General features: G+C 53.4%; 2 protein-coding genes across 10 annotated transcripts in view; both read left to right on the top strand.

The window, feature by feature from the left end:
• Positions 1–21063, top strand: part of STIM1 (stromal interaction molecule 1) — a 203074-nt gene extending 182011 nt beyond the window's left edge. For 4 of the 9 annotated variants that reach the window (XM_047753979.1, XM_047753984.1, XM_047753980.1 and 1 more), the window contains 6 exons: positions 4023–4200; positions 10400–10567; positions 11057–11157; positions 11573–11808; positions 14680–15085; positions 19137–21063. In XM_047753979.1, the coding sequence (XP_047609935.1) occupies positions 4023–4200; positions 10400–10567; positions 11057–11157; positions 11573–11808; positions 14680–15085; positions 19137–19653 (1606 nt within the window). In that variant the 3' untranslated portion in view covers positions 19654–21063. Of the gene's footprint in view, positions 1–4022; positions 4201–10399; positions 10568–11056; positions 11158–11572; positions 11809–12908; positions 13002–14679; positions 15086–16865; positions 16903–17052; positions 17186–19136 lie in introns of all 9 variants that reach the window. The other 5 variants (XM_047753983.1, XM_047753985.1, XM_047753987.1 and 2 more) reach the window with 5 other exon arrangements.
• A 1468-nt stretch (positions 21064–22531) lies between these two features.
• Positions 22532–26312, top strand: part of RRM1 (ribonucleotide reductase catalytic subunit M1) — a 39091-nt gene continuing 35310 nt past the window's right edge. The window contains exon 1 of the mRNA XM_047753988.1: positions 22532–22824. Within this exon, the coding sequence (XP_047609944.1) occupies positions 22806–22824 (19 nt within the window). The 5' untranslated portion in view covers positions 22532–22805. The remainder of the gene's footprint in view (positions 22825–26312) is intronic.

Below are 26312 nucleotides of genomic sequence, written 5' to 3'. Positions count from 1 at the left end.
CCAGATCCTTAACCCACTGAGCGAGGCCAGGGATCGAACCCACAACCTCGTGGTTCCCAGTCGGATTTGTGTCCACTGTTCACGATGGGAACGCCTCCCTTTCCTTTATAGGACTTATTTCCTCCCCAGTACTGCAAAGGGCTTGAACTAGGTGATTACCGAGGCCTTCTAGCTCTGATGGTTTGAGATTCTGCTTGATTAAAACTGGCTTAAAAAAAACTATTGTAGAAGATCTTGCTGTGAAGAGAAGACGCCAGTCAGTCAGCCAAGCTCAGTGCTTCTTGACATCTAGGAACCAGCTCTGCGCAGGGAGCTGTGAGGAAGCCAGGGCTCCTGGGGCCACAGCGCGCCCCCCTCAGAAGGAGCAGTGACTCAGTGACAGCTTAGAGGAGACAGGTCCAAGGACGGGACGGGCACACAGGCAGGAGATGAGTAGGTGTGGTGTGTGAGGAGGTGGCCCTGAAAGGTGACTGGGAAAAAGATGGACAGGAAAGATGAAATTTGGTAGTTCAGGTGGATATATAGAGCAAGGCCCGCGCCCTGGGCCCTAAGGCTTACATAGAGAAGGTGAGCAGGATGCAAGGGGCATTTGAGAGTCAGAGCAGGTGTTTGGCTTTTTTGCTTTGGTTTGGTTTTGAGAAAAGGAGAGGCCTACTTCAGGACTGTCTTTTAGACAGTGGAGGAATCTCTTCAGGAGTCCATGTAAGAGGAAATGGGATCTGGCTCTTTTCTGTTCTTTTTAAATGGTAGATACTATTTTCTTTGGAGGGATGGGGAAAGGACGTCTTCAGAGCCAGGTATTGTTGAACGCCTTCTTGTTGTTCATCACCACAACCCTGTTCGGGAGGCACTGTACCTCGACTGTAGAGCTGAGGAAGTGAAGCCTCAGAGAGGGCGGGTGCCTTCTCTGGGGTCACACATCACGAAGCTAGGGGTGTTGACACCCTCAGCCTGCTGCCTCCGTAAAGGCCGCCCGAGCAGATTCATTTCGGCGGGCTGAGCTTGGGGGGGCCAGAGGAGTTTTATCTTTGAGCCGATTCCTGGCTACTTTGCTGGGCCCCTTATTCCTGGGCCCTCTTCCAGCTGGGGGCTAGATGCTGCTGTGTGGGCCGTCCCCATTCTTCACTTGTCTGAAAAGCATGTACTGTTTTCATTCCAAAGGCAAAGAATCTAGGCAGGAGACATTCCAAGTTTGGGGATAAAACTAAGCTCCCCGCCCTCCCTGCTCCCCAAGGCCTCCAGAGCGAAAGGACCTGTGGCCCTTGGCGAAGTGAATGTACACACCTGCCCAGGGCCAGCCTTGCACCCGTGCACACGCACACCCTCTGACGGACGGTATCCAGAGCCCACTTGCCTCTTGTCCCTCCTGGCTCAGCAGGCCTACACTGCCGGCCACTATGGTTTTTTTAATAGAGTTCCTGATATTTCGGATGACTACATATCATGCTACATGTGCATTCCAGCTAGGATTTCATTTGGTTCAAGATAATTCTTTGAAGCAGGGAGGAATTTTGATTCCCACTTGAAAATGAAGAAATAGGCCTTGTCCAGGGAAGAGACCTGTCCATAGTCACACAGCTCCTTAGAGGCAGGGCTCGCAGTCAGGCCGCTTAGTTTTCTTACTCGTATGTGCCGTCAAGGTGCTCAGTCTTCTGTGGAGGAGGCGGCGCGGGGCAAGCTTTCAGTGTATTTATGTTTGCTCATTTCTGCGCCCAATAGCAGTTACGGAGACTCATCTCTACAGATCCTGTTAAGACTCTAATAAACGTGGGTCAGTTTAGATTCTGCTTTAAAGAGCTCCCGATTGTACAGAGAAGACAGGCATATTGTAGGCTTTTTGGAAGAGGCTGCTTTCGGAGGAGACTGTTTGGTGGAGAACTGAATCTGTAGTGGTGTAATTTCAAGCAGTCGGGTCAGGGACTGACTGTTCGGTGAGAGAAGGAGATGGGCCTGGAAATGGCGCCTCTGGTTTGTTTTCGCTGTGCCTCTAGCGCCACCTGCTGTGCACATACGGGGGCGGGGGGTGGGGGGGGGGTAAAGTCCTTGCGGCTCCAGGGGCCGGAGACTGCAAGTTGTCAGCAGTAAGCTTGCAGCCTAGATGTTTTTCCTCTTGTCACCACATCTTTTGAGGCTTTGGTCACCGACACATCCGGGCTTGGGATTTTTCAGAGGTTTAGTTCAGTTTCTGCCTCTTCTGTTTCACCCACGGGATTAACTCACTCGTCAGTGCTCTTCTTTCTGGACTATTCTTGTTCTGTAGCCTGGCCTTCCTCTTCTGTAGCTCAGGTCGAAGCCGTATGTCACTTGTCTTCCTCATCATCCTTTTCCCTTCCCATCCTGGTCCCCTGGTCATGTGGTAGTTACGAGGGTAGGAAGACTCGACAGTGGCTAGGTCCTTTCCCTCTCCTGGAGGAAGGAGCAAACTCACTTTTTCTGCTGAGTCTGCCCAGGCCGTCCTGTGCCCTGAGTCCTTTCAGGCAGAGCCTGTCACCCCATCCTTTGGGCCTATCCAACCCCTCGTGTGTCTTTCCATTATAGAACCTGTCACACTGTGTGCTGCTGTCTGTTTACGTGTCTTTATTGGACTAAATCCTGACTACCGGAGTTCCCGTCGTGGTGCAGTGGTTAACGAATCCCACTAGGAACCATGAGGTTGCAGGTTCGATCCCTGGCCTTGCTCAGTGGGTTAAGAACCCAGCGTTGCTGTGGCTGTGGCGTAGGTGGCTACAGCTCTGATTCGACCCCTAGCCTGGGAACCTCCATATGCCGTGGGAGCGGCCCTAGAAAAGGCAAAACAGACAAAAATAAACAAATAAATAAATCCTGACTACCTCAGTGGCACTGACGGTTTTCTCATTCACGTCAGTATATCTAGGGCTCAGCCCTGGACTTGTCATTTTGTGAACTCCTTTAAGTACTTGGGAATGAGTGGAAGGATGCCTGACTGAATGAACATAAGATGGGTCTGTGGAGGAAGCTTGGTTGGATGCGTTGAGGTTTGTTTTTTTTTTTTTCCAGTGAGCAGAGGGAATGCGTGGGTGGGTACAAGGGTATTTTCATTATAACTGACGCCCCTGAGATCTTACCCACCATGGAAGATACTTAGGAAGGGAGCTAAGGGCTGGGAGCAACAGGGGGCCCTTCCAAGGCCTGCCCAGCCCCTTTGGCATGAATTTCATTTTTCTGGGCTTCTGAGCACAGGTCCTCAGGAGTCCAAGAGGTACAGCTCAGTCGTTCCTTCCTCCCCTCCCCAAATCTCTCCGCTACTGCCACCCCAGTCGTGTCTCAGCCATTGGGCTTTCTCTGGGCCTTTGGTCTGGCTTGCAGGGTATTCTACATTTATTGCACCTTCCAGATACCTGAGTGTAAGGGGAATGGTTATGAGCTTTGAGGTTGAACGGATGGGAATTCCAGTCTCAGCTCCACCTGCCGTTAATGCCCCTCATGTGCCTACCTGTCCCAGGCTGATAATGATACAGTCTGTCATTATCTGCAGAGAGGACAAATGTGAAATACCCACCAAAACTAGTAGGTATGATCTTAGTATGTGAGACACCATAGAAAGAAGGATTCAGATACCCAGGAATCTAGCTTCGTAGCCTTCATTACTGACAACAAAATGATGGCCAACCTGAGAATTAGGGTAATGGGAGTTCCCATCGGGGCTCAGTGGTTAATGAACCTGACTAGCATCATGAGGACTCGGGTTTGATCCCTGGCCTCACTCAGTGGGTTAAGGATCTGGCGTTGCTGTGAGCTGTGGTGTAGATCGCTGATGCAGCTCAGATCCCCCATGGCTCTGGCATAGGCCGGTGGCTACAGCTCCAATTGGACCCCTAGCCTGGGAGCCTCCATATGCTGTGGGTGTGGCCCTAAAAGGCAAAAAAAAAAAAAAAAAATTACGGTAATGACCATGGATTCTGAGTGCTGGAGCCCTCGTTTTCCTCTTCGATGCCACGGCTCACGGCGGGGCGGCTGGTGCCCCCTCCCTGGCCTTCTCCAGCTGCCTGCCTCGTCCCCAGGCTGCACAAGGCCCAGGAGGAGCACCGCACAGTGGAGGTGGAGAAGGTGCACCTGGAGAAGAAGCTGCGTGACGAGATCAACCTCGCCAAGCAGGAAGCCCAGCGGCTGAAGGAGCTGCGGGAGGGTACGGAGAATGAGCGGAGCCGCCAGAAGTATGCGGAGGAGGAGCTGGAACAGGTGGGAGAGTGCGGAGCCCCCTGGGGGCGGGGCAACGGGGAGGGGCCAGAGGTCACGTGGGAGGAACGCCGCGGGCTCCGAGAGTATCTTGGAGTCACTAGACTCTTGCAAGCGGGGTGGAAACGCTGCAAAACACGGTCACCGTGGTTGTCAAAGAACAGCGACTAACAGATGGTACTAGTTATTCTGTCCCTTTTTAGTTGAGGTATTTACATCAAGTATGCAAATCAAAAGTATACAGCTGACAAGCCCTTACCCGTGCGTGTACTTGTGTTGCCACCATCCGGATCAAGAGTCAGGATCTTTTAAGCGCTCAGAAAGCTCACTTTTGCCTCCTCCTCTTTTCAGTATTCTTCCCAGAGGGAAACTATGGTCGGAAACGCTAAGCCAAATTAGTTTACCTGATTTTTTTTTTTTTTTTTAATCTTCCCATGTGTTTATTTTGGATTTGGGTTTCTTTTTCCTTTTTTTCTTGTTTGCTTTTTAGGGCCTCACCCGCAGCATATGGAGGTTCCCAGGCTAGGGGTCAAATCTGAGCTACAGCTGCCAGCCTACACCACAGCCACAGCAACACAGGATCCGAGCCACGTCTGCAACCTACACCACAGTTTACAGCCACGCCAGATCTTTAACCCACTGTTTGAGGCCAGGGATCGAACCCACAACCTCATGGTTCCTAGTCGGATTCATTTCCACTGTGCGACGACAGGAACTCCAAACAGAAGTTCTTGATTTTAATGAAGTCCAATTAATCTTTTTTTATGGTTGGTGCTTTTTGTGGCCTGTTTAAAAATCTTTCCCTAACTCCAAGATGTTTTCCTAACTTTTCTTCTGAAAGCTTTACTCTTTTACTTTTCACATTTAGGGATATGGTTTATTTCAAACTAACGTTTGTGTGTGAGATGAGGTAGGAGATGAAGGTTTTGTCCCCAGGCAGATACTCGATTCTGTTCTCTGGTGTGTCTGTCTCTCTCTTTACCCACGTCTCTCACAACGAGTCTTGGTATGTGATGGTGTTTGCTCCTCCAGCTTTGTTCTGTGAGATGCCCGTGGCCATTCTGGGTTCTTCGCCTTCCCAGGTCGGCTTGTCACCCTGTTGCACATGCTCCCCTGGGACTGCTGCTGTTTTCGCATTGAATCTATAGATTAGCGGAGGAGAAAACTAACATTTTCAATAATTATTCTAACTCGGGAGCATTGTTTATCCTATCATCTAGTTATAGGTCTTTTAAAGTTCCTCTCAATAATGTTTTGCAGTATTTAGTGTGGAAGTCTTGCCCTTGAAAAAAAAAATTTTTTTTTAAATTGCTCTTATTTTTCTCATTGCCTGAGATAGAAGATTAGGTTATAGATTTTAAACCTTTAATCTTTTATAATACATACCTTTAGAGCTATAAATTTCCAAGTCAGCACTGCTTTAGCTGCATTGCCTAAGTTTTGATATTTTAATTTTCACTATATCCTTCAGTTCACAATGTTTTCTAATTTCTATTGGAATTTCCTTTTTGACCTGTGGTTATTTAGAAGTGTGTTGCCTAATTTTCAAACACTTGGGAACTTTGCTATTTATCTTTCTCATTGATTTCCACTTTAAATTTTTCTGTGGTCAAAGAACATGTGCTGTATGGTTTCAGTCCTTTGTTGAGCCTTGGTCAGTGTAAACAAACTGCACAATACAGCTGAAAGGCAAGGAGTGTCTGTGGATAAAAAACAAAACCCAACTATTTGCTGTTTGCAAAAGATACACTTTAAATAGGAGGATACAATAATGGTTAAAAGTAAAGAATGACAAACTGTTACGTTTAGAATGGATAAGCCATGAGGTCCTATTGTATTGCCCGGGGAACTGTATTCAGTCTCTTGGGATAGACCTTGGGATAGACCGTGGGTGACGATAATATAAGAAAGGAGATTTTCAGATATATAAGTATGACTGCTGTACAGCAGAAATTGGCACGTTATAAATCAACTACTTTAATTTTAAAAAGGGAAGAAAAGGAGTTCCCGCCGTGGCGCAGTGGTTAACGAATCCGACTAGGAACCATGAGGTTGCGGGTTCGATCCCTGCCCTTGCTCAGTGGGTTAACGATCCGGCGTTGCCGTGAGCTGTGGTGTAGGTCGCAGATGCGGCTCGGATCCCGTGTTGCTGTGGCTCTGGCGTAGGCCGGTGGCTACAGCTCAGATTCAACCCCTAGCCTGGGAACCTCCATATGCCGCGGGAGCGGCCCAAGAAATAGCAACAACAAAAGACAAAAAAAAAAGGAAGAAAAACGTAAAAGATGAGAAAAGATATACAATAAACACTAAGCAAAATAAAGCAGCAGTAGCATTATATTAATATCAGACAAAGTAGACGTTAGAGAAATATGTATTAATAGAGATGAAAACAGACGTATATATTGGAGTTGCCGTCGTGGCACAGCAGAAACTAATCTGACTAGCATCCGTGAGGACACAGGGTCGATCCCTGACCTTGCTCAGTGGGTTAAGGACCCGGCGTTTCCTGTGAGCTTTGGTGTAGGTCGCAGACGTGGCTTGGATCTTGCATGGCTGTGGCTGTGGCTGTGGCGTAGGCCGGCAGCTACAGCTCTGATTCCACCCGTAGCCTGGGAACTTCCTTATGCCACAGGTATGACCTAAAAAATAAAAAAAGACAAAACAAAAACAAAAACAACCCCAGTAATATATAACAACCCTTAATTTGGATACACCTAATATTATAGTTAAAAAAAAAGTGTACATATAAAGCAAAAGTTGAAAAAACTAAAAGGACAGTAAACAAATTCATAATCAAAGTTAAGAGACTTCACGTGCCTCTCTCAATAATAAGCCGCCAAAACTGGGTAAGGATACAAAGCATTTAAACGTGACTCATCCGTTTGACCTGGTCCATGCACACAGAGCACCCTCCCGACAGCTGGGGACACACTCTCTCTGCGGGGCTCCGCGGTGCCTCTGCTCCGTTCCCTCCTCCCCTTCTCGGAATCCAGTATGGAGCCGAGGCCTTTTAACTCTTTTCCACGTGTCTCTTATGTTTAGTTGTGTTCTTTTTTTTCTCTCTATGCTTTGGTTTGGTCATTATATATATTTCAGAATAGTAAGTTTTGTTTTTTAACAGCAAAGTATAGTGATTTATCATGGGCATTGTGTTTAATATGCATAGGTAGTTAATAAGGGTGGAGAAGGAAGGAGACATTGAGCCTGGTGTTGTTTGGTGACTTTATATTGACCTGAGTTCCCTAGTCCTGTGCCCTGCTGTGAACATTGTCCTCGGCAACCCATTCAGGGAAATCCTACTCTCAGATAATGGATTTTTCTCGAATGCCTATTTCACTCTTTGTAGATTCTTGTCCCCTGTCCAGAGGTTCCCTGTTTTCATGTTTTGTGTCCATCTTTTCTCATATTTTCTTTAACATTTCAATCATAGTTGTTTTAAAGTCAACATCTGGATCATGTGTGGGACTGCTTATTTTTCCTCTTGATTATTGCTTATATTTTCCTGCCTCTTCTCATGTCTAGTAATTTATTTTTTAATTTTATTTTTAGTTTTGGCCGTGCCCATGGCATATGGAAGTTCCCAGGCCAGGGGTTGAACCTGTGCCACAGCAGCGACCTGAGCTGCTGCAGTGACAGCACTGGATCCTTAACCCACTCACAAGGGAACTCCTGCAGTAATTTGTTTTTATTAAAAGCTGGACAGTGTGGAGTTCCCGTCATGGCGCAGTGGTTAACGAATCCGACTAGAAACCATGAGGTTGTGGGTTCAATCCCTGGCCTTGCTCAGTGGGTGAAGGATCCGGCGTTGCCGTGAGCTGTGGTGTAGGTTGCAGACGTGGCTCGAATCCCGAGTTGCTGTGGCTGTGGCTGTGGCCTTCAGCTACAGCTCCGATTCGACCCCTAGCCTGGGAACCTCCACATGCGGTGGGAGCGGCTCTAGAAAAGGTAAAAAGACAAAAATAAAAAATAGTAGAGGCTCCAGATGATTTTATCTCCCATAGATGCAGGGTTCCATGAGGCATGTCATGGCTCTGAGGACCTCAAGCCAATGAGAGACTGAGCTATGTTGGAACTGGGTTGTAGTTTAGTAGGACTTGGTCCAGGGCTCACTTGTCCGAGTTTCTCAGGGCTGCTCTTTCCTTTTTACTGAGCTCTCCTGGGTTTCTCTTTCTCCTTGGCCCTGAAAGACTATGAGAGATTCATGTCTGCCCCTTGGAGGTTTTTAATTTAGCTCTTTGGCCTTCTCCTCCTCAGAGCTTCAGTGCTTTGCAGCTCTCTTGAGGGTAGCACTGGCCGTGTGTTTGAGTCAGGTCCCCTCCTCCTTGCAGTGCTGTGTCTCCTAGGCGTGGTGACGTCATGGGAGATTTCATGCCACTCTTAGCTACCTATTCTGCACAGCTGCAGAGCGCAGGAAACGCCCCGTAGAGAAAACAAGTGTGTCTGTGTCTGTCTCTGCCTCAGCTCTCCCCCGTTCCCTGCTCTGCAGTTGCTTCTGTCCTCACGCAGCTTTTAAGCCTGTTGGGCCAGCCCTCTGCGGGCCGCCCCGACCCCCGCGCTTCTCCGCGGGCTCTCTCTTCGCCTTCTCCCTCCTTCCTCCCCTTCTCAGCCCACCACCCCATTCCTTCAACTGCCTTTAAGGAGAACCCGATCCTACATTTTCAGACTGGGTGTGTTCGTCTCCGAGGCACCTGCTCCTCATTTTAAGTCTCTGAAGCCAGGAGCGGGCCATTTTATGGTTTCTTTTTCAAGGAGCAGAAACCCCGTGGTCCTCTCGTTGGCTCTCAGAGGATGAATGAAGGTGTTCTGACCTGAGCTGAGGCTGAAGGGAGGACCTCGGGCCTGCTCGGGGTACTTCCCTCTTGTACTGGCTGAAGTTGGCCGGGTGACCGCTTTCAGCCCTTTTTCTCTGGGGCTCTGGCCAGCTGACGGTCCGCATCCGGCCGGGGGAGTGGGGAGCATTGATCCTGGCAGCCTGGGTGAGAGCGCAGAGAATCGCTGCATGTAATGGACTCTGTGTGTGTCTTCAGACCTTTCATGCCCAAGTGCTTTGGGATGGTGTGGCTTCCTTGTGTGCTTCTTGCTGAGAAGTCAGCGCAGAGATGCTGCTTACACATTGGGCCTTCTGTCTGTTGGCCTGTATTGGCAATGCCCACATTAAGTGTCAGCTCGCTTGCTGTTTTCCTGCCCTGGAGAGAGTTCCTTCACAGCCTGCCTGCCCTGCTCAGTAGGAGAATGAATCACAAAGTCTCTGGGCTAGCGGAGACTTTGGAAAGCATTCAGGCCAACCCCCCTCTGGAGTAGCCATTGTTTTTAAGGTCCTTCTGACATGAGGTTTTTACATACCTCCCATGATGGGGAGCTCACTCCCTCTTGAGATCACCCCTTCATTTACAGTGTGGATTTGCGTGAGAGGAAGCCTTTTACTGACGTGGGATCTTCTGTATGAAGGACGTGGTCGCAGAGCCAGCTGAGTAGTGGACCAAAGATCAGATCAGATTTCCAGACTCCCAAACAAGTGCTTTTCCTGCCGCATTGTGATGTCTTGAGCCCAAGAATAGGCCCCAACTCTCAGAAAGAACATGGGTCATTGTGGTGACATATACCTCTGGAGAGCAGGGAAGATTTCTGAGGCTGGCTCTTTGACCAGGAGAGGCAGCTAAAATGTGGGCAAAGAATGTTCTAGTCTGGCAGAAAAAAAAAACAGCAAAAAAACTCCATTTGAGTTCTGGTTGACACTACTGACTGTGTGACCTTGAGTAGGTTACTTTTCTTCTCTGAACTTGCTTTTTCTTTTCTTCTTTTTTTGTCTTTTTTTTGGGGCCGCACTCTCGGCATATGGAGGTTCCCAGGCTAGGGGTCGAATCGGAGCTGTAGCCACCGGCCTACACACCAGGGCCACGAGGGATCCAAACCGCATCTGCGACCTACACCACAGCTCACAGCAACGCCGGATCCTTAACCCACTGAGCGAGGCCAGGGATCGAACCCACAACCTCACGGTTCCCAGTCAGATTCGTTTCCCCTGCGCCACGACAGGAACTCCTGCTTTTTCATATATAAAGCATAGAGGGTAGTCTTTGCCGTTTCTCCCGCTTGGGGGAGTTGTAGAGCTCACAGGAGATAAGAGAACCCTGAAGCCGCAGACAGAGGCTTTGGAGGGGGTCTTGGTGGTAGTGAGTGCCGCCCGTGCCCTTGGCTGCAGGTCCGGGAGGCCCTGAGGAAAGCGGAGAAGGAGCTGGAGTCTCACAGCGCGTGGTACGCCCCGGAGGCCCTGCAGAAGTGGCTGCAGCTGACGCACGAGGTGGAGGTGCAGTACTACAACATCAAGAAGCAGAACGCCGAGAAGCAGCTGCTGGTGGCCAAGGAGGGGGTGAGCCCTGCCCTTCAGCCGCCCTCCACCCCGGCCCGCGCCCCGGCCCTTCCAGCCACCCTTCTTCCTCGTCGCTGCCTCTCCCTATCTGAGCCTTCCGGGTGTGGGCTTCTGTTTCTTCCCCTCATGTTGCAGCTCCTAATAATGTCCTCAAGCCCCCGGAGGAGGGGGTGTGGCTGGGGGTCACTCGCACCTGCTTTCCGGGAAGCAAGTGGAGGCAGGTGGCAGGACGGCCCTGCTGGCCCCGGACGGCCTGGGGGCAGGATCCTCCTGGGGCCAGGGTACGGCCAGGGGCTCCCTTTGCTCGTCTCGTTCCCTCTCTCTTCTGCCTTCTCCTACCTTTTTCTCCTCCCTTTCCCTTTTTCTTCTCCTTTCTCTTGTGCAGCCTAAGCTGTGCTAGGAGCAGGGGACCCAGCCACAGAAAGGCATTTCTCATTTTTCCAACTGTTAATGCCTACTCTTTTGAAGCTGTGGGCCTCATCTTTGCAGGCTGAGAAGATAAAAAAGAAGAGAAACACACTCTTTGGCACCTTCCACGTGGCCCACAGCTCTTCGCTGGACGATGTGGATCATAAAATCCTAACAGCTAAGTAAGTGGCACCTGGGTCCAGATGGGTGATGTCAGCCCATCTTCAGAGTGTGAGGGCGTCCAGGGCCTCCACCCCAATCCTGCTTCTTTGCTGGTAGAGGTACAGCTCTGGGCTCCTGCCGCAACCCTTACCTACCTGCACCTTGTTCTTAAGTTTATGATGTAGTTGTGTTTCTTTCTTTTTCTTTTTTTTTTTCTTTTTCGGTTTGGCTGTGTCTGCAGCATGTGGAATCAAACCCACGCCCCTGCAGTGATCAACACTGGATCCCTAACCCCTGCACCACAAGGGAGCCCCTAATCGTGATTCTTACTCACGCATACACCCCACCCCCCCCAGCTTGCTCCTCAGAGAAGAGTCTCGTCCCGTCGGGGCGCACCCCCAGCCCGTGCCGTCATCCTCTGTCCTCTGTCTCCAGGCAAGCTTTGAGCGAGGTGACAGCAGCACTGCGGGAGCGCCTCCACCGCTGGCAGCAGATAGAGATCCTCTGCGGCTTCCAGATCGTCAATAACCCCGGCATCCACTCCCTGGTGGCCGCCCTGAACATAGACCCCAGCTGGATGGGCAGCACGCGCCCCAGCCCGGCCCACTTCATCATGACGGACGACGTGGACGACATGGATGAGGAGATTGTGTCGCCCTTGTCCATGCAGTGTAGGTGACCCCTGGGGGGCGCTCTTGAGCAGCGTGCGGGGCGGGTCCCAAGGAAGGTGGTTCCACTCATGACGCCGGTTACAAAAGCCCGACTGGCATCAGGACGTGTCTTTACGGCCGTCCTGTCCCTTCGGTGGTTTTCCTGGCCCTACGCTCCGTCTGCCCTGCGGGTCTGCTGTGTTAAGCGTGTCTCTGTGCTTTTTTAATCCCTTTATTCTCCTTGGTCCTCCCGCCCACCTACCTGTGTACGAATAATCTCCGTGAGTGGCTCGTAATATAAAAATGGCATTCATGTTGACTCCTTGTTGCTTTTATCTGTGGTAATTTTACATCCCTTGTTTGTAATTGCTGAAGTAGATGAATGGAGCCATGTCTCTCTCTGTTTGTGTGCGCGAGGCCGCAGGAAGCAGTGTCCCTGGCAGGCGGGCATCCCGTCCCGGAGGGTCTCCTGCACAAGCATGTCTGGCTCCAGCTCGACTCCGGGGCCTCCCCACCGTCTGTCCAGGGGCTTCCCTCTCCCTTTTCTCCCTGCGAGTGGCGAGTGGCGGGGGCTGAGTGGAGCGGAGTTGAGAGGGCCAGTGCTCCGTGGGACTTCCTCGGTGAAGGAAGGGACCTCGCCCTTACTGGCCCATTTGAATTCTTCTCTGGATCAGAGGCTGTTTTAGAGAAGTAGAAGAGCCTTATATGGAGAAGCTCTTGTCCTGAGCCCCTACCCACTGAGTGCAGAGGGGATGGCAGGAAGCTGGCCGGGGTTAGGGGCTCACTTCTAGAAAACCAGATTCCTCGGCAGGCTGATTCCAGCTCCGGACAGGACTTATTTGTAAACCTCTTCGGGATAGTTTACCCTGGGCCAAGCTGCTTTTTCTCCCCTGGGTGGTATCTGGCAGGGCTTTATCAAAGGTCCAGCAAGGTTCGGATCCCTGGCAGGTGGAGCTTGGTCCCGTGAAGGCTCCTGTGCTCTCCGGGTTGGGAGGGATGGGCATTAGCTCTGAGCCCCCCAGCCCTTGCCCCCCAGCCCTTCCCTCCTCCACCGAGGCGCAGGGTGAAGCCCTCGGTAAATCAGATTCTCTTCTCCTTTTGGCCTGGCTGTTGGACCCTAGATGCTGCCTGGTTGATGGGGCGTAGGTTCAGTGACCGCTCTCTCTGCTCAGCATCCGCCGGCTCGGATGATCAGTCCCTCTGGAAATACCCGGGTTCGAGGAGCCCCTTTGGGGCTTTTGTTTTTCCGACTTTGGGGACTAAACCAGCACTCCCACCCCACGGGCCCTCGTCCTGCCTGCGTCACTCCCTGCCTGCTCCCTCTCTTCTCTCACCATCATCCCTACTAACTTCAGGGAAGGGCCCGGGGGGGGGGTGAGAAGAATCAGCCCGCACAGCTGAGGCCTGGAGAGAGAACAGTCGTGGTGATGGAAGGCTGGGCTTCTCCTCCGAGCCCAGCTCAAAGGACCAGGATGTCCTGCTGGTCCTTCGAGCGGGGCTGAGACGGAAAGAGGGAAGGAAAGGTCCTGCTCTTTCTCTTTCTGTCCCTCTCCTCTCTCCCTCTTCCCTTCCCTAGTCCCTGCTTTCTCTTCCATTTCCGCCCCCTTCGTGCCTTGAAAGCCCCCAGCCGTGGGGGCCCGCCCTCCCCAGCTCTCCACCACCGTGGAACTGTGCTCTCTCTCCGGTGGCCGTTCCAAGGTTTCTTCCATCCTGGCAATCCGGCCCTTTCTCCCATCTTGAGGGAGAAAGTAGGGAGGCCCACCTATCAGGGTGGAGGAGGAGAAAACAAAGGTGTGAATGCTGTCTTAGCTGGAGGTGGACGCAAGTCCAAGACGGCTGCTCTGGCCCACTCCTGAGTTACCCGGTACCCACATGCCCCTCTGGGCCTGGCGGTCATCGTCTTCCAAGCGCCTGGCTTGTAGCATTGGTCCAGGAGCCAGTTCTTTGCTGGGCACATGCTTATTAAAGGAAATTTGGAAAGGCAAAACAGTAAATAGGAACATTAGAAAGGCACTGTAGTCCCATCATGTTTGAGCACCTTTTCTTTCCGTCTTTTGTCTGCATTTTTAAATAAGTTTTACGTGGTCAGGATGATAACCGCTGCCATGTTTTGAGTGCACGAACTGTGTTGGGTACTTGAAAAACATTTTCTTGAAGCCTCCTGACAACCCTACAGGATTTTATAAATTAGGAGTTAAAACAGGGAAGCGAGTTGCTCCAGGTCACACCTAGAAGTAGGAAGGCCTGGTTTCAGACGCCTCCCATCCTTTGGATTCCATAGGCTCGAGGCATTTCTTTTACATGAAATTTCGTAGCCTCTTGTTCACCCCAAGCATTTTTAATAGGCATTTTCCCATGTCTTAAAAACCCGTTCGTAATCAGCATTTACAACAACTGTATAACCTTCCAGCAGCTAGCTCTATATTAAGTTCCCCATTCTTCCACCTTTGTTTACTTTCATACGATAATTAATGATGTGATGAATTTATTTGTGTGTCAACCCTTGTCTAAATGGTGAATTTCCCCCTGAGTTTGGCTGTCTAAGCAGGCTGGTTCTTCGTGCTCTCCCGGACCTTGGCCCAAACCCTAGCCTCCCTGTCCTGCCTGTGTCTCCCACTAACTGCCTGGCCTTCCCCGTGACCGTGGTGTCGGCCCGAGGCCTCCTTCCATTTGAACTGTCCCTAAAGCGGACCTGGGCCCCTCATCTCCACCTTCCCCTTCCTTTCAGGACCCCGGGTGGGAGGTTTCGGGGGAGGGGAGGCGCCCTGTTCCCCAGATTGGGCACTAAAGGCCCAGGAGTGGTCTCCAGCACACGTTTCTCCGCGGGCGAGCCTGCCTCCTCCCGCCCAGAGCAGGCGGGCCCTCCCTCACCCCCCTTCTCTCTCCTTGCAGCCCCCAGCCTGCAGAGCAGCGTCCGGCAGCGCCTGACGGAGCCACAGCATGGCCTGGGATCTCAGAGGTTGGTGGAGGGGGAGGCTGGCCACCTCTTGACCAGCCGGGTCTCTCTGCGGAGAATGCGCAGCCTTTCCTCCGGACAGTCTTTCAGTTCTGAAGGCCTCGGGACCAGCGCTCCAGCAGCCTCTGCTTCTTCCTCCTGCTCCTCTGCCGCCACCGCCACCACTGCCACCACCACCTCCTCCTCCACCACCTCCACCTCCATCACCTCCATCACCACCGTCCACGTGCACCCTGTCTATCACCACCACAGCACCTCCTATTTCCTCCAGACGGGGCCCTGCCCCGACCTGCCCCATCCTGACAGCGCCGCCGCGATGCCTTGGCACTCAGAGAGCTTGGGGTATCGGCGGTCTCTCTTCTCTGTCTTGCTGCCTTTCCTGGCCTCTCTGCTGCCTCTCCCTTGGCCTCTGCCTGCGGGCTGCGCTTGGTCCGCTGTGGGGTGTGCAGCGGGCTCCTCTCTGTGTCCTGCCCCCTCCCAGCCTGGGACGCCTCCTCCCAGAGGTCGGCCTAACTCCGCACCCCGTTCCTCCCTCCCCTGTCTGGGGTTTGCTGACTGTGGAAGCAGTAACACCCGCTCTGTCACCGTCCTCTCGCACCCTGGCCGAAACTCTCACACGTGCTCCCAGAGGGGGCCTCACTTCCTTTACTCCCTCAACAGACGCTTCCTGGCACCTGCTCTCTGCGGGGCTCTCCTGGGCACAGGGATCCATAGATGATAAGATCAAGAATTAGAGTCTGGTCTGGCAGAAGCACGTAAATAATTCCAGAGCAATCGGAGAAGCGCTCTGGGGCGTTGAAGAGGGAGTGACTCCCAGTGTGAACCTGGCGGGGGGAACGCTCACAAAAGGGGTGACATCTGTGCCAGCACCCCCAGTGCAGGAAACGGAGAAAGGGTTTTCCAAGGCAGAGGAAACGGGCACAGGCGGGTCTGTGGGTGCTTAGAGCATTGGGTGGGTGTTGCTGGGAAGGGGGAGTCGATGAGGCTACAATGATAAAGGCTCTGAAAGGCTAGCAGCTGCGGCCATTCCCCTTTAGGAGACAGAGAACTGCAAAGGGGCTTCAAAAAGAAAGGGAGTCGGTCAGAGGCGCATTTTAGAAATAACATTTTCCCCTGCATAAGGGAAAGAAGGAGGAGGTTTGGAGATCGTCACGGGAGGCCAGTTGGGGAGTTAACGAGCAGGGTCTTGGGACAGAAAGAAGAGGATGAATTTGGTAACTGGTTCGAAGGGATAGAGGAGAGGGCGGAGTCTAGGATGATGCCTGGGTCTCTAGCTTGGGTGACTGCGTGGACGTGCTACTCCTCCTGGAATGACTCTCCAGAAGGAGAGGGGACAGATTGAGGGGTGTTGGCCCAGTGAAGCTTATAGGTCAAGCAGGCATTAAAAGACTCCTGTTCACAGTGCAAGTTCGGGTTCTGAAAGGTTGAGTGATTTTCCCCGGGTCCCAAAGCTAATTAGCAGCAGAACACAGACTGGACCTTAGCTTTCCGTTCCGGGACACACTGTGGGGTGTTTTTGTCCTCCTCCCAGGTGCCAGTAACTGAACTAGAAGAACTGGTGAGAGGCCTTCTCCCACAGCCTGGTCCAGCAGCTGGGGGGGCTTTCCCTGCTAATAACTCAAGACAGCAGGCAGGGTCAGAGAGAGTGGCCTTGACGTTGCCTGGAACAAGCGTAGAGCACCCTCAGAAAGTCTGACTCCCCTAGAGGGACCTCTCCCCTCTGAGGTTGAGGCCACAGCCGTGTCCTGGCCTCTGGGTTACAGCCTGCTTACCGCGTTGCTTCCTCTTGGTCCTCCTCCCTGTGGGTGCCCATCTCTCTAGCACTGCCCCTCGAAGCCCTGGATAGTTACCCTTGAGGGCACGAGAGGACAGCCTTTACCGATGCCGTCACTCCGCAGAACTGCTCATCTTCATCCTCATCCTCATCTCATCCAAAAGCCTGGGCAGGAAGACCGCCCTTCCTGACACGGACGGAGAGGCCCGCGGCGGGGTGGGGGCACTAGAGATGCTGGAGTCTCACGTTCCAAGGCCCAGACTGAAGGCAGAGGGGAGGGAGGATGGGGAGGAATCCGCACCCACCTGGGCCGTTCACTGCTCAATTTTCTTTTGCTCCATGCGTCAGAGGACCGTCTCTAAAGGCAAACAGGCTCTCTAGTAAGGTTAGTAGCTTGGGGCGGGAGCCCACGGCAGCCCAGCCTTGGGGGAGGGACACCCCCGGCCTGAATTGTCTCCAGGATTCAAAGGGGGAAGGGGAGCCTTTCCCTCCCACGTCCACCCGGGCTTCCTCCCAGGCTCACTTTTTGCTTTAGAAGTCTCAGCTTCTGTTTATGACGGAGGCAGAGAGGGATGGGACTCCTGACCAAGTGGGGCAGTGGGCCAGGAGGAGTGAGGCTGAGCGGACCCCGACCTCTTCATCTCTCTTGCTCCACTGGCATTAGAAAGGTAGGCTCCCAGGATCCTCACGTCCCCAGCCTAGCGGGCCCCTCGTCCTGGGTGGCTGCTCCCCAGCACTTCTGTGGCACCTTCCTCAGTGGTTCAGATATGTGTAGGGAAGGCAGGATATGGAGCAGGTTGTCTTGGGTCTTAGAGAAACGAGGTCACATTTAGATAGAAGCAAGGACACCGTCAGAAATACGAAAGCAAACATGAGGCAGAATTGGTCGTCACTAGAGGAGGTGGCTGAAATAGTATGTGGGATGGAAGCCGGCGCTGAGATTGCCCTCGGCTGTTCCCTGGCTCCAGGAAGGTACTGGCCCATGGCATGGCTGCTTAGTTGATTGTTTCCTCCTGAGAGTCAACCCCACAGCAGCTGTGAGCCCGCCGCCTGCTTTTGCCTGTTCTCAGAGCCTGGCGCCTCCCTAACTTGTCACACACAGCCTCCTCCCTTCCAGGGCCTGCTGCGCTCTCCTCTCCTACCCGTGACCCTTTCCTTTTGGTCTCCTGAAAATTGGCTGTTGAAACATTTCCCTCAGCCCTCTCCTCGGCCTCTGCCATGGGTTCCCAGGCCTCTGGAAAAGCGGAGGAGGATTCAGGGATTGGCAGGGACTCCCGTACCTCCCCTTTGTCGTAGAGGCAGGAGGGTGCCTCCAGAAGGGTTCGTGGTCTTCTTAGCAGCAGCCAGCTCACCGGGGTCTGGGTAAGGACAGTGTGCAGGTCCCGCGTGCAATGCCATGTCTCCAAACTCGGCCTTGCAAAGGAGCCTCTCTTGACTTGGCCCATGACTGGGTCGTCTCGCTTCACCGGCCTCGTCATCTTCATTCCCGCCATACTTGCTGCATTTTCAAGTGCTCTGCCAATACATTTGGTCCCCAAAACAGTCTTGAAAGGTAACGGAATTGGTATTCTCTTCATTTGGCCAAAATTGAGGACCACCGGCTTTAGATGACTTGTCCAAGGTCACACGGCAAGCCTCAGGCAGAGACGGAAACTGGAATAGACCCTGGGGCTGCGGGCGCTGCGCTCTTCTGAAGCACTGCTCCTGAGGGCCGCGTCCTGTCTCTCTGTGCCTCCCTTGCCTACGTTCTCCCTGTCCGCAGAGGTCTAAGAAACACCCCGGCCTTCCCGCTGCCAGCCGGCTTTGCTCTGGACTCTGAAGCGCTTCTCTGAGACCCCCCCTTTGAATCCTGAAGAGGCAGCATCTCAGCCTTTGCCGGTGGGGGAGGGACTGTTTGCAAGGCTGTTGTAGCCTTCGTCCCCCCAGGCTGGGTCAGGCCCCCTTACCGCATGTGCCCTGTTCCCGGGGGCCTGGCCCAGGCCGGATGTATCCTGGGCATGCCCAGAGTCCGTCGGGGAGGAAGGCGGGGAAGGTGGGGATCAGAGCAACGCGCGGGTTCTGTGTTAGCCCGGGGTCGAGTCCTCGGAGGTCCAGGCAGCTGTGGAAGCGGAGGTCTTTTTGAGGAAGATGCCTGTGGCAGTCAAGTCCCCGGCCGCACCCGTTTAGGGCCTGGCCCTTCCTTGGGGTGGGGCGCAGGCATCGGGAAGCCCTGGCCCGACGGAGAACGGCGCCCTAATGACCAGTGTTTTTGCTTCTTCTCATCTCTCTCCGTCCCCTCTCCCTCTTTCTTTTTCCCTCCCCTTTGTCCTCCTTATTTCTACCTGATTCTCTTTTTGTTTTTCTTCCTCCCCAACGTTGCTCCCTCCTCCTGGCCGCGTCTCCCATCTGCCCTTCCTCCCCATCCTGCCTCCTCTCTAATCCTGTCGGCCTCCTGGGCTTCCGTCCGTCTCTCCTTCTTCCCTCCGGCCTGTTCACCCCGTTCTCTCTCTCCTGCCCCTCCGTCCGTCCCCGCTTTCCTACCCCGGCCTCGTCGTGGTCCCTCTCGCCTCTTCCCCGTCCCCTGCCCCCGTCTCGCTCTCCTGTGTGTGTGCCTGTCTCCCTCTCTGCCGTGTCTCGCAGGGATTTGACCCATTCCGATTCGGAGTCCTCCCTCCACACGAGTGACCGCCAGCGTCTGGCCCCCAAGCCTCCTCCGATGGTCCGTGCTGCAGACGAGGCGTTCAGTGCCATGCCTTCCAACGGCAGCCACCGGCTGATGGAGGGGCTCCACCCTGGCGCGCTGGTGGAGAGACTGCCCGACAGCCCTGCCCTGGCCAAGAAGACACTGCTGGCGCTGAATCACGGGCTGGACAAGGCCCACAGCCTGCTGGAGCTGAGCTCCTCGGCCCCGCCGAGTGGCTCTCCACCTCTGGATTCCTCCCGTTCTCACAGCCCCAGTCCCCTAGACGCAGACACGCCGTCGCCCGCGGGGGACAGCCGGGCCCTGCCAGCCAGCCGCAACACACGCATTCCCCACCTGGCTGGCAAGAAGGCTGCGCCTGAGGAGGATAACGGCTCCACTGGCGAGGAGACAGACTCCAGCCCAGGCCGCAAGAAGTTTCCCCTCAAGATCTTTAAGAAACCTCTTAAGAAATAGGCAGGATGAGGGTGGCAGTGGCGGGACAGCTCGTCCTTCCCGGGTCTTCTGCCTCCTCTTCCCTCCCTTCCAAGACACCGAGCCCCCAGGCGGGGGCATGGGAGGGGCTGGCCCCGGGGCCTGGGCACTGTACAGACCGCCCCCGCACCCTTGGGGCCTTCCACATTATTTATTACCCGACCACCGCCGCCTGCCTGCCCTGCCTCCCTCCCAGCCAGAGGCTGCTGCTGTCACCCCCTCTCCACTTCAGTGCATGTCTTAGTTGCTGTCCCCGCAGCTCCCAGCTCCTCCTCGGGGGTCCGGCTTCTGTCTCTCTCTGCTGTCCCAGTTTTGAGGTTTGGTTTCTCGTTTCTCTCTGCCTCCTGCTTTCAGGCTCCTCCCTCCCACCCCTCCCCGACTTCCCCCAGCAGCTGGGGGAGGAGAGGGGGCGTAACTTCTGACACCTGTGCCTCAGATCTCTTCCACCCCATCAGGAGGGTTCTGTTTGCCCCAGACCAGGGGCCCAGGACCTGATATTTGAGGTTGGTTCTTTGGGAGTGTGGTGGGCCAGAGGGAACCTTGGCCTGGAGTTCACTCAGGCCTCCGGCGGCCCACAGGGCAGCGAAACCAGTTCCCAGACTGCAGGCCACTAGAGGGCTTGGAAGAGAGGCCAGGCTAGGGGCCAGGTCAGGAGAGACTTGTCGTAGCTGGAGGATGAGTGGAAGCCAGAGATGGGGGCTACGAGGCAGTCACCTTCTCTCTCTCTCCTCTCACCCACACCTGCCTCTTTCTCATCCCTGCTCCCCACCCTGCAGGATGGTTTGTCTGTCAGAGGTGCTGCCCAAGTGCTCCCTAGGCATCAAGACTCCTGAGGCTCTGGACAGTCGGCTCCCCTCGTCATGGGAGCCTCAGCCACGACACAGGGGCTGTCACGGGGCCTTGGAGCTGCTGGGCAGCATGTTGTTGCATTTGAACCAAAAGACAGTTTCAAATTGAAAAATGAAATAATCTGAATTTCCCAAGTGCCTGCACCATGCACTCCCCTTGTCAGAGCCCGTTTTCATGTTACGGCATAGCCTGGGCCAGAGGCTCAGAAGGGACACAGCCAGCTTAGGGAAGGGGTGGCCAAGGAAAATGGTATAGGTCAAGGCGGCTGTGCGACCACCTCCCCCTGCCCTTCCCACCCCCAGACAACTCTCTCCCTCACCTGTTTTTGCTGTGGCTGTAAAGGTATTTCCCCTCTGCCCTACTCTCTGCCATGTCTTTACCCTGGGATCCTGTTTGGGGCCTGGGGTAGGGGTTCCTGGGGCTGGTCTTAGGAGGGTGCTAGGCTGCAGACTGCCTTGTACCCCCTGGACACCCTCACATGGGTTTTTCTGTGTTATTTCATAAGACTCTTTGAAGTCCAATAAAGCATGTAGGAGATTTTAACCTCTGCTGGCCTTGATTCTCATTGTGTTTTCTGTGCTCTTTGTGGCATAGCAGACAGGATGAAGAGACATTTTGCCTTTGCCAAGGGAAAATGAAACTAATACACTTACCCAAAAGCCCTCTGGGTAGAGCTGCCAGATGAAATACAGGAAGCTCAGATAGACCTGAATTTCAGACAAGTAACTTTTTTAGTATAATTATGTCCCATGCACTATTTGGGACACGTTATTTTTATTTGCTAAATCTGGCAACCCTATCTCTAGGCCGTCCTGCCCTTGTCTGGCCTATGGCTTCAGCTGTCCCCTATGACTCTTAGAATTAGGAGCAAACCATTTGACTGTGCTTCCCAGGTACTGCGTTTTTCACACATTGAAGGTTTGTGGCAAGCAATGCAGTTTTTCTAGCAGCATTTGTTCACTTCACGTCTCTGTGTCACATTTGGATGATTCTTGCGACATTTCAAACCCGCCACGGGAACCAAGTTTATGACTCGCTCAAGGTTCAGATGGTAATTAACATTTTTTTAGCAATAAAGTGTTTATTGAGGTGCGTACATCTTTTTAAAGACATGATGCTATTGCACACTTAATAGACGACGGTGTGGTGTAAATATAACTTTCCTATGACTTGCAGCATCGCGGCAGTGTCTGTGTTGTGATGGTCTGGAACCAAAATGCTAGTGTCCTCCAGGTATGGCTGTACTTCATAGGAAGCCTGGACCACGTGGAGAGCAGTAAGAAACCGATGAAAGGATCCAGGGAAGGAATGCCACTTCAGATTTCATAGATAGCAGTTTGCCTAGCCCACAGAAACTTGAGCCTCCCGAGTCACGTCTCCTCCATTCTTCCTCCCCACATTCGGTCTCCAAGTCCTGTCCATGCTCCCTCCGCAAGGCCGTACTGCTGACCCTGTCTCTGCCACCATCCACTAGGTAATTCCAAAAGCAGTACTTTTAGTACTTCTGGTAATTCTAAAAAGCAGCACTAAAAAGGTCAGTGCTCCTGCCCCGCTGAAAACCCCGGCAGGGCTCTTCCCCACCGCCCTTGGCCTAGCAGGGCTCGCTTCCAACACAGCGCGCTAGGCTCCAGGCGACCTCACAAAAGGTCGTGGGGCTCCCGAATGCCTCCGGCTGCGGAGCTCAGGCCCACGGTGGCAGTCTCGGGTTATCCTAGTGTAACAGTCATCGAGACGAGAAAAAGCCGGCCCGCGGGCTTCGGGTATTTCAAAAATTCCTGAACCGTCTCCACCCACGCAGGGCGTGCCGGCGAGAGGGGCGGGGCCAAGCCTGGCGGGCTCGGCGTGCTACGACCCGCCACAGGGCTCCAGATTCGCCTTTGCCCACACTCAACATGGCGGCGGCAGAGCGACGTTCCCGCCAGGCGTGCCCACAACCCAACGTGGTCGTGGGAGAAGCGCCTTCTCCTGGGCCCTGCCCACACTCAACATGGCGGCTGCGGGACCAGGCCGACTATTTGGCCGCCGTTACGGGCGGCGACGCGTAACGTCATCATCTGAGCTCCGTCGTGCGGCTCCTGCGTCGCGGCTGGCGGGAGCGGGAAGGGGATTCGGATCGCGGTACTCCGCCCTGAGGGGAAAGTGCGCTGTGGCCTGGTTCCTGGCCCTGCACACGAGCAGCTCCTGGAGCTCGATCTTCCTCCGCGCTCTGCGCCGTCTCGATCCCGCCGACGCTTCGGAGTTGCAGCCGCGTCTCGTATCCGTCAGCGCCTCGTCCACCAGCGGCGATGCATGTAATCAAGCGAGGTGAGAGGCCGGCGGATGAGGGACGCGGGCTGCCCGCCCGCCCAGTCAGCCGCGCCCGCCCGCCCGCCTCCGCCGCTTCCCGCGCTGCCCGCCCCGGCCGCCGCTCGGCTGCTGCCCTTCCTCGGTTTGCCCCCACGCCACCCGGGCCTCGGCTCTGCGCCCCTCGGCTCTGCCCTCCGGCCTCATTTCCCTGGAGTAACCCCTTCCCTTTAGCGGGCAGGTTGCCGGGCGCGCGCTGCACTTGCTTCCCCAGCGCGGGCCGCCAGGGACGGATTTTAGCTCCATTCCGCCCGTGAACAGCCTGAAGCGCGGAGGTTGGCGGACCGACGTTAACAGCCGCCCGGTTTCAGAGGATAGTGAGGCCGGGGCTCGAACCCATAGCCAGCAGCGGAGTTTTATTTGAAAGCCTTGGTCACCCGTCCTGCGCGCCGGGGGAGCTAGGAAAGAAGGGGCTCTGCACCCCGCACGGGCGCCTGCCAGCTCGATCTCTCTCGTGGGGCCAAGAGCGCCAGACGCAGGCCCGGGCATCTCCATGGGGTTCGCCCTTTGTAAGGGATGTGCTGCCAGCGGCCTGAGTCCCAGACGAGGTTGGGGTCGAGACTGGCAGGCCTTGCCCTTGATGGGAAGAGCTATGGCATCAGTAGGGCGGCCCAGAAAACCTCTGACAGACGGGGGCCCTGTGTTTCCTCAACGCTCATTTCCCGTTATGCTCGCTGAGTACTTGCTTTGTGCCAGCCTTTTGCTTGCTTCTGGGAAATTCATTCCAAGAGGAGACAGCCCTGCCTGGGGAAAGGTTTAATCAGGTTGAAACAACAAGAGCAAAACACACTTGCAGCAGGGAATCATATGGAACAGGTACGAACAAGTTTTGAGCCGACTCCCTTTGCTTCTGTTAAAGCATTGACGTTCTTGCAAACTTGTAGGCACTTAGGAAGTAAATACGGGCGGTTGAAGTGTTCTGTCCGCTAGGCTGTGAGTGTTTCAAAGTTGGGGACTTTATGCCCACACTTCACGCAGAACCTGCCATGAATAGGTGCTCAAAGAGTGGGTGAGAATAATTATTTTATTTATTTATGTCATGTCGTTTCAGGGCCGCACATGGAGGTTCCCAGGCCAGGGGTCCAGTCGGAGATGTAGCTGCCAGCCTGCGCTACAGCCGCGTGAGATCCGAGCCCCGTCTGGGACCTGCACCACAGCTCAGGGCAACGCAGCTCCTTAACCCACTGAGCGAGGTTAGGGATCCACCCCGAGTCCTCATGGATAGCAGTCAGATTCGTTAACCACTAAACTACGAAGGCAACTCCGGGAATAATTACTTTAAAATACAGAGTATAATGAGTGATGTGGAAGGCAGGTAGTTGACTGGGTTGCAGCTGGGTGGTTTACAGATGCAGAGGTGCTCAGTGGGGGCCCTTCTTCCTGGCATTAGCATCTGTAGAACATCATTCTCTGAATTTCCCGTCTCCCACTTTAGCTGATGAGATGAAAGACCAAAATACAGAATGTGTTTTTATCAGTTCATTCCTATGATCGAGGGAGGCTCATTCAGTTTCGTTTTTGATTTTTCTGTTTTTTTTTTTTTTCTTTTTTCTTTTCTCCATTTTATGGCTACACCCACGGCATATGGACGTTCCCCGGGCCAGGGCTTGAATCCCAGCCAGAGCTGCAGCCTACAAATCCCTTAACCCACTGCACTGGGCCAGGGATCAAACCCTGCGCCTCTGCAGCAACCTGAGCCGCTGTAGTTGATTCTTAACCCACTGAGCTGTGGAGGGAACACCAGCATCCAGGTTTTTTAGACCTTAAACATATGGAAGGATGAGGCGCTCTTATGATAAATCTGTAACAGTTGAATTGAAAACCTGTAGGCATATTTCTGGGGTGAGTGACACCTCTGTGTTGCATTTTTAACCTTTGGGTCCACTTTCAAAGACTGTAGTTTAGGAGGTCCCATCATGCCTCAGTGGAAACAATCAGATTAGCCTCCATGAGTATGCAGGTTTTGTCCCTGGCCTTGCTAAGCGGATTAAGGATCCGGCTTCCCTTGAGCTGTGGTATAAGCCACAGACTCAGCTCCTGTCTTGCTATGGCTGAGGTGTAGGCCAGCAGCTACAGCTCCGATTCGACTCCTAGCCCGAGAACCGCCATATACCATGGGTGCGGCCCTAAAAAGAAAAAAGAAAGATACTGTAGTTTAAAAAGTACTACCTACAACAAGCTCTAAGAGGCAGATCTTTTTTGTTTTGTCTTTTCTAGGGCTGCATACGCGGCATATGGAGGTTCCCAGGCTAGCGGTCTAATCGGAGCTGCAGCCTCCGCACAGCAATGCCAGATCTGAGCTGCGTCTTCGGCCTACACCACAGCTCACGGCAATGCTGGATCCTTAACCCACTGAGCCAGGCCAGGGATTGAACCCGCAACTTCATGGTTCCTAGTTGGATTCGTTGACCACTGAGCCACGACAGGAACTCCTAAAAGGCAGGTCTTATTTTGTGTCTCATTCCGCCAGAGGACATTATTTAATCCAGATGGTTTGCTCCTAGATTCCGCCAGTGAGCATTTAGCAAGGCTTAATATACACAATTGTACTTAGATTTGTTTATTTTATTTTTGATTTGTGATGTGCTTAGGGTATTCCCCCCAACCCCCTTGTCTTTGACATGACAGTGTAGTAGCAGACTAACTCCTGTAGTTCTTGTTAACTTTAATGTAATATTCAGGAGGACAACTAGCAGTCAACCTAAAGTACTTAGTGAACTAAGCACTATGAAGAAAACGTTAGGGGGAGAAGGCATCTCCATATTCTAGGACCCTAGGGCTGCCAGGGACGTGGAATAATTCAAATTGTTAGATGCTAGAGAAGTAGATGAGTTTTTCTCATCTGCTGTCTTGGGCTATTTTTTCTTTTTTTTTTTTTGGTCTTTTTGCTATTTGTTTGGGCTGTTCTCGCGGCATATGGAGGTTCCCAGGCTAGGGGTCGAATCGGAGCTGTAGCCGCCAGCCTACGCCAGAGCCACAGCAACGCAGGATCCGAGCCGCGTCTGCAACCTACACCACAGCTCACGGCAACGCCGGATTGTTAACCCACTGAGCAAGGGCAGGGACCGAACCCACAACCTCATGGTTCCTTGTCGGATTCGTCAACCACTGCGGAACTCCTGGGCTATTTTTTCTTGATGAGACAATATGTATTGTTGCTCAAGGAGATTAAGGTTAAAAAAAATAATAATAAAAGTTGAGGAGTTCCCACTGTGGTACCGTGGGTTAAAGATTTGGCATTGTTGCAGCTATGGCGTAGGTCGCAGCTGCCGCTCAGATTTGATCCCTGGCCCGGGAACTTCCACATGCAGCCAAAAACAAACAAAAAGATTGAGAACCGTTGGAATTAATGCAGCGGAACCGAGCTGTGAAGTGTGCCCTGGAATTTCGTGTTTTCACAACTTGGCATTGTACCTGCAGTGAAAATTACATTTCACATCATCACTGAG

This window comes from Phacochoerus africanus, chromosome 11 (assembly GCF_016906955.1).
Source record: "Phacochoerus africanus isolate WHEZ1 chromosome 11, ROS_Pafr_v1, whole genome shotgun sequence".
In the NCBI taxonomy this organism is placed as follows: domain Eukaryota; kingdom Metazoa; phylum Chordata; class Mammalia; order Artiodactyla; family Suidae; genus Phacochoerus; species Phacochoerus africanus.
This window is presented reverse-complemented; position numbering and strand designations above follow the sequence as displayed.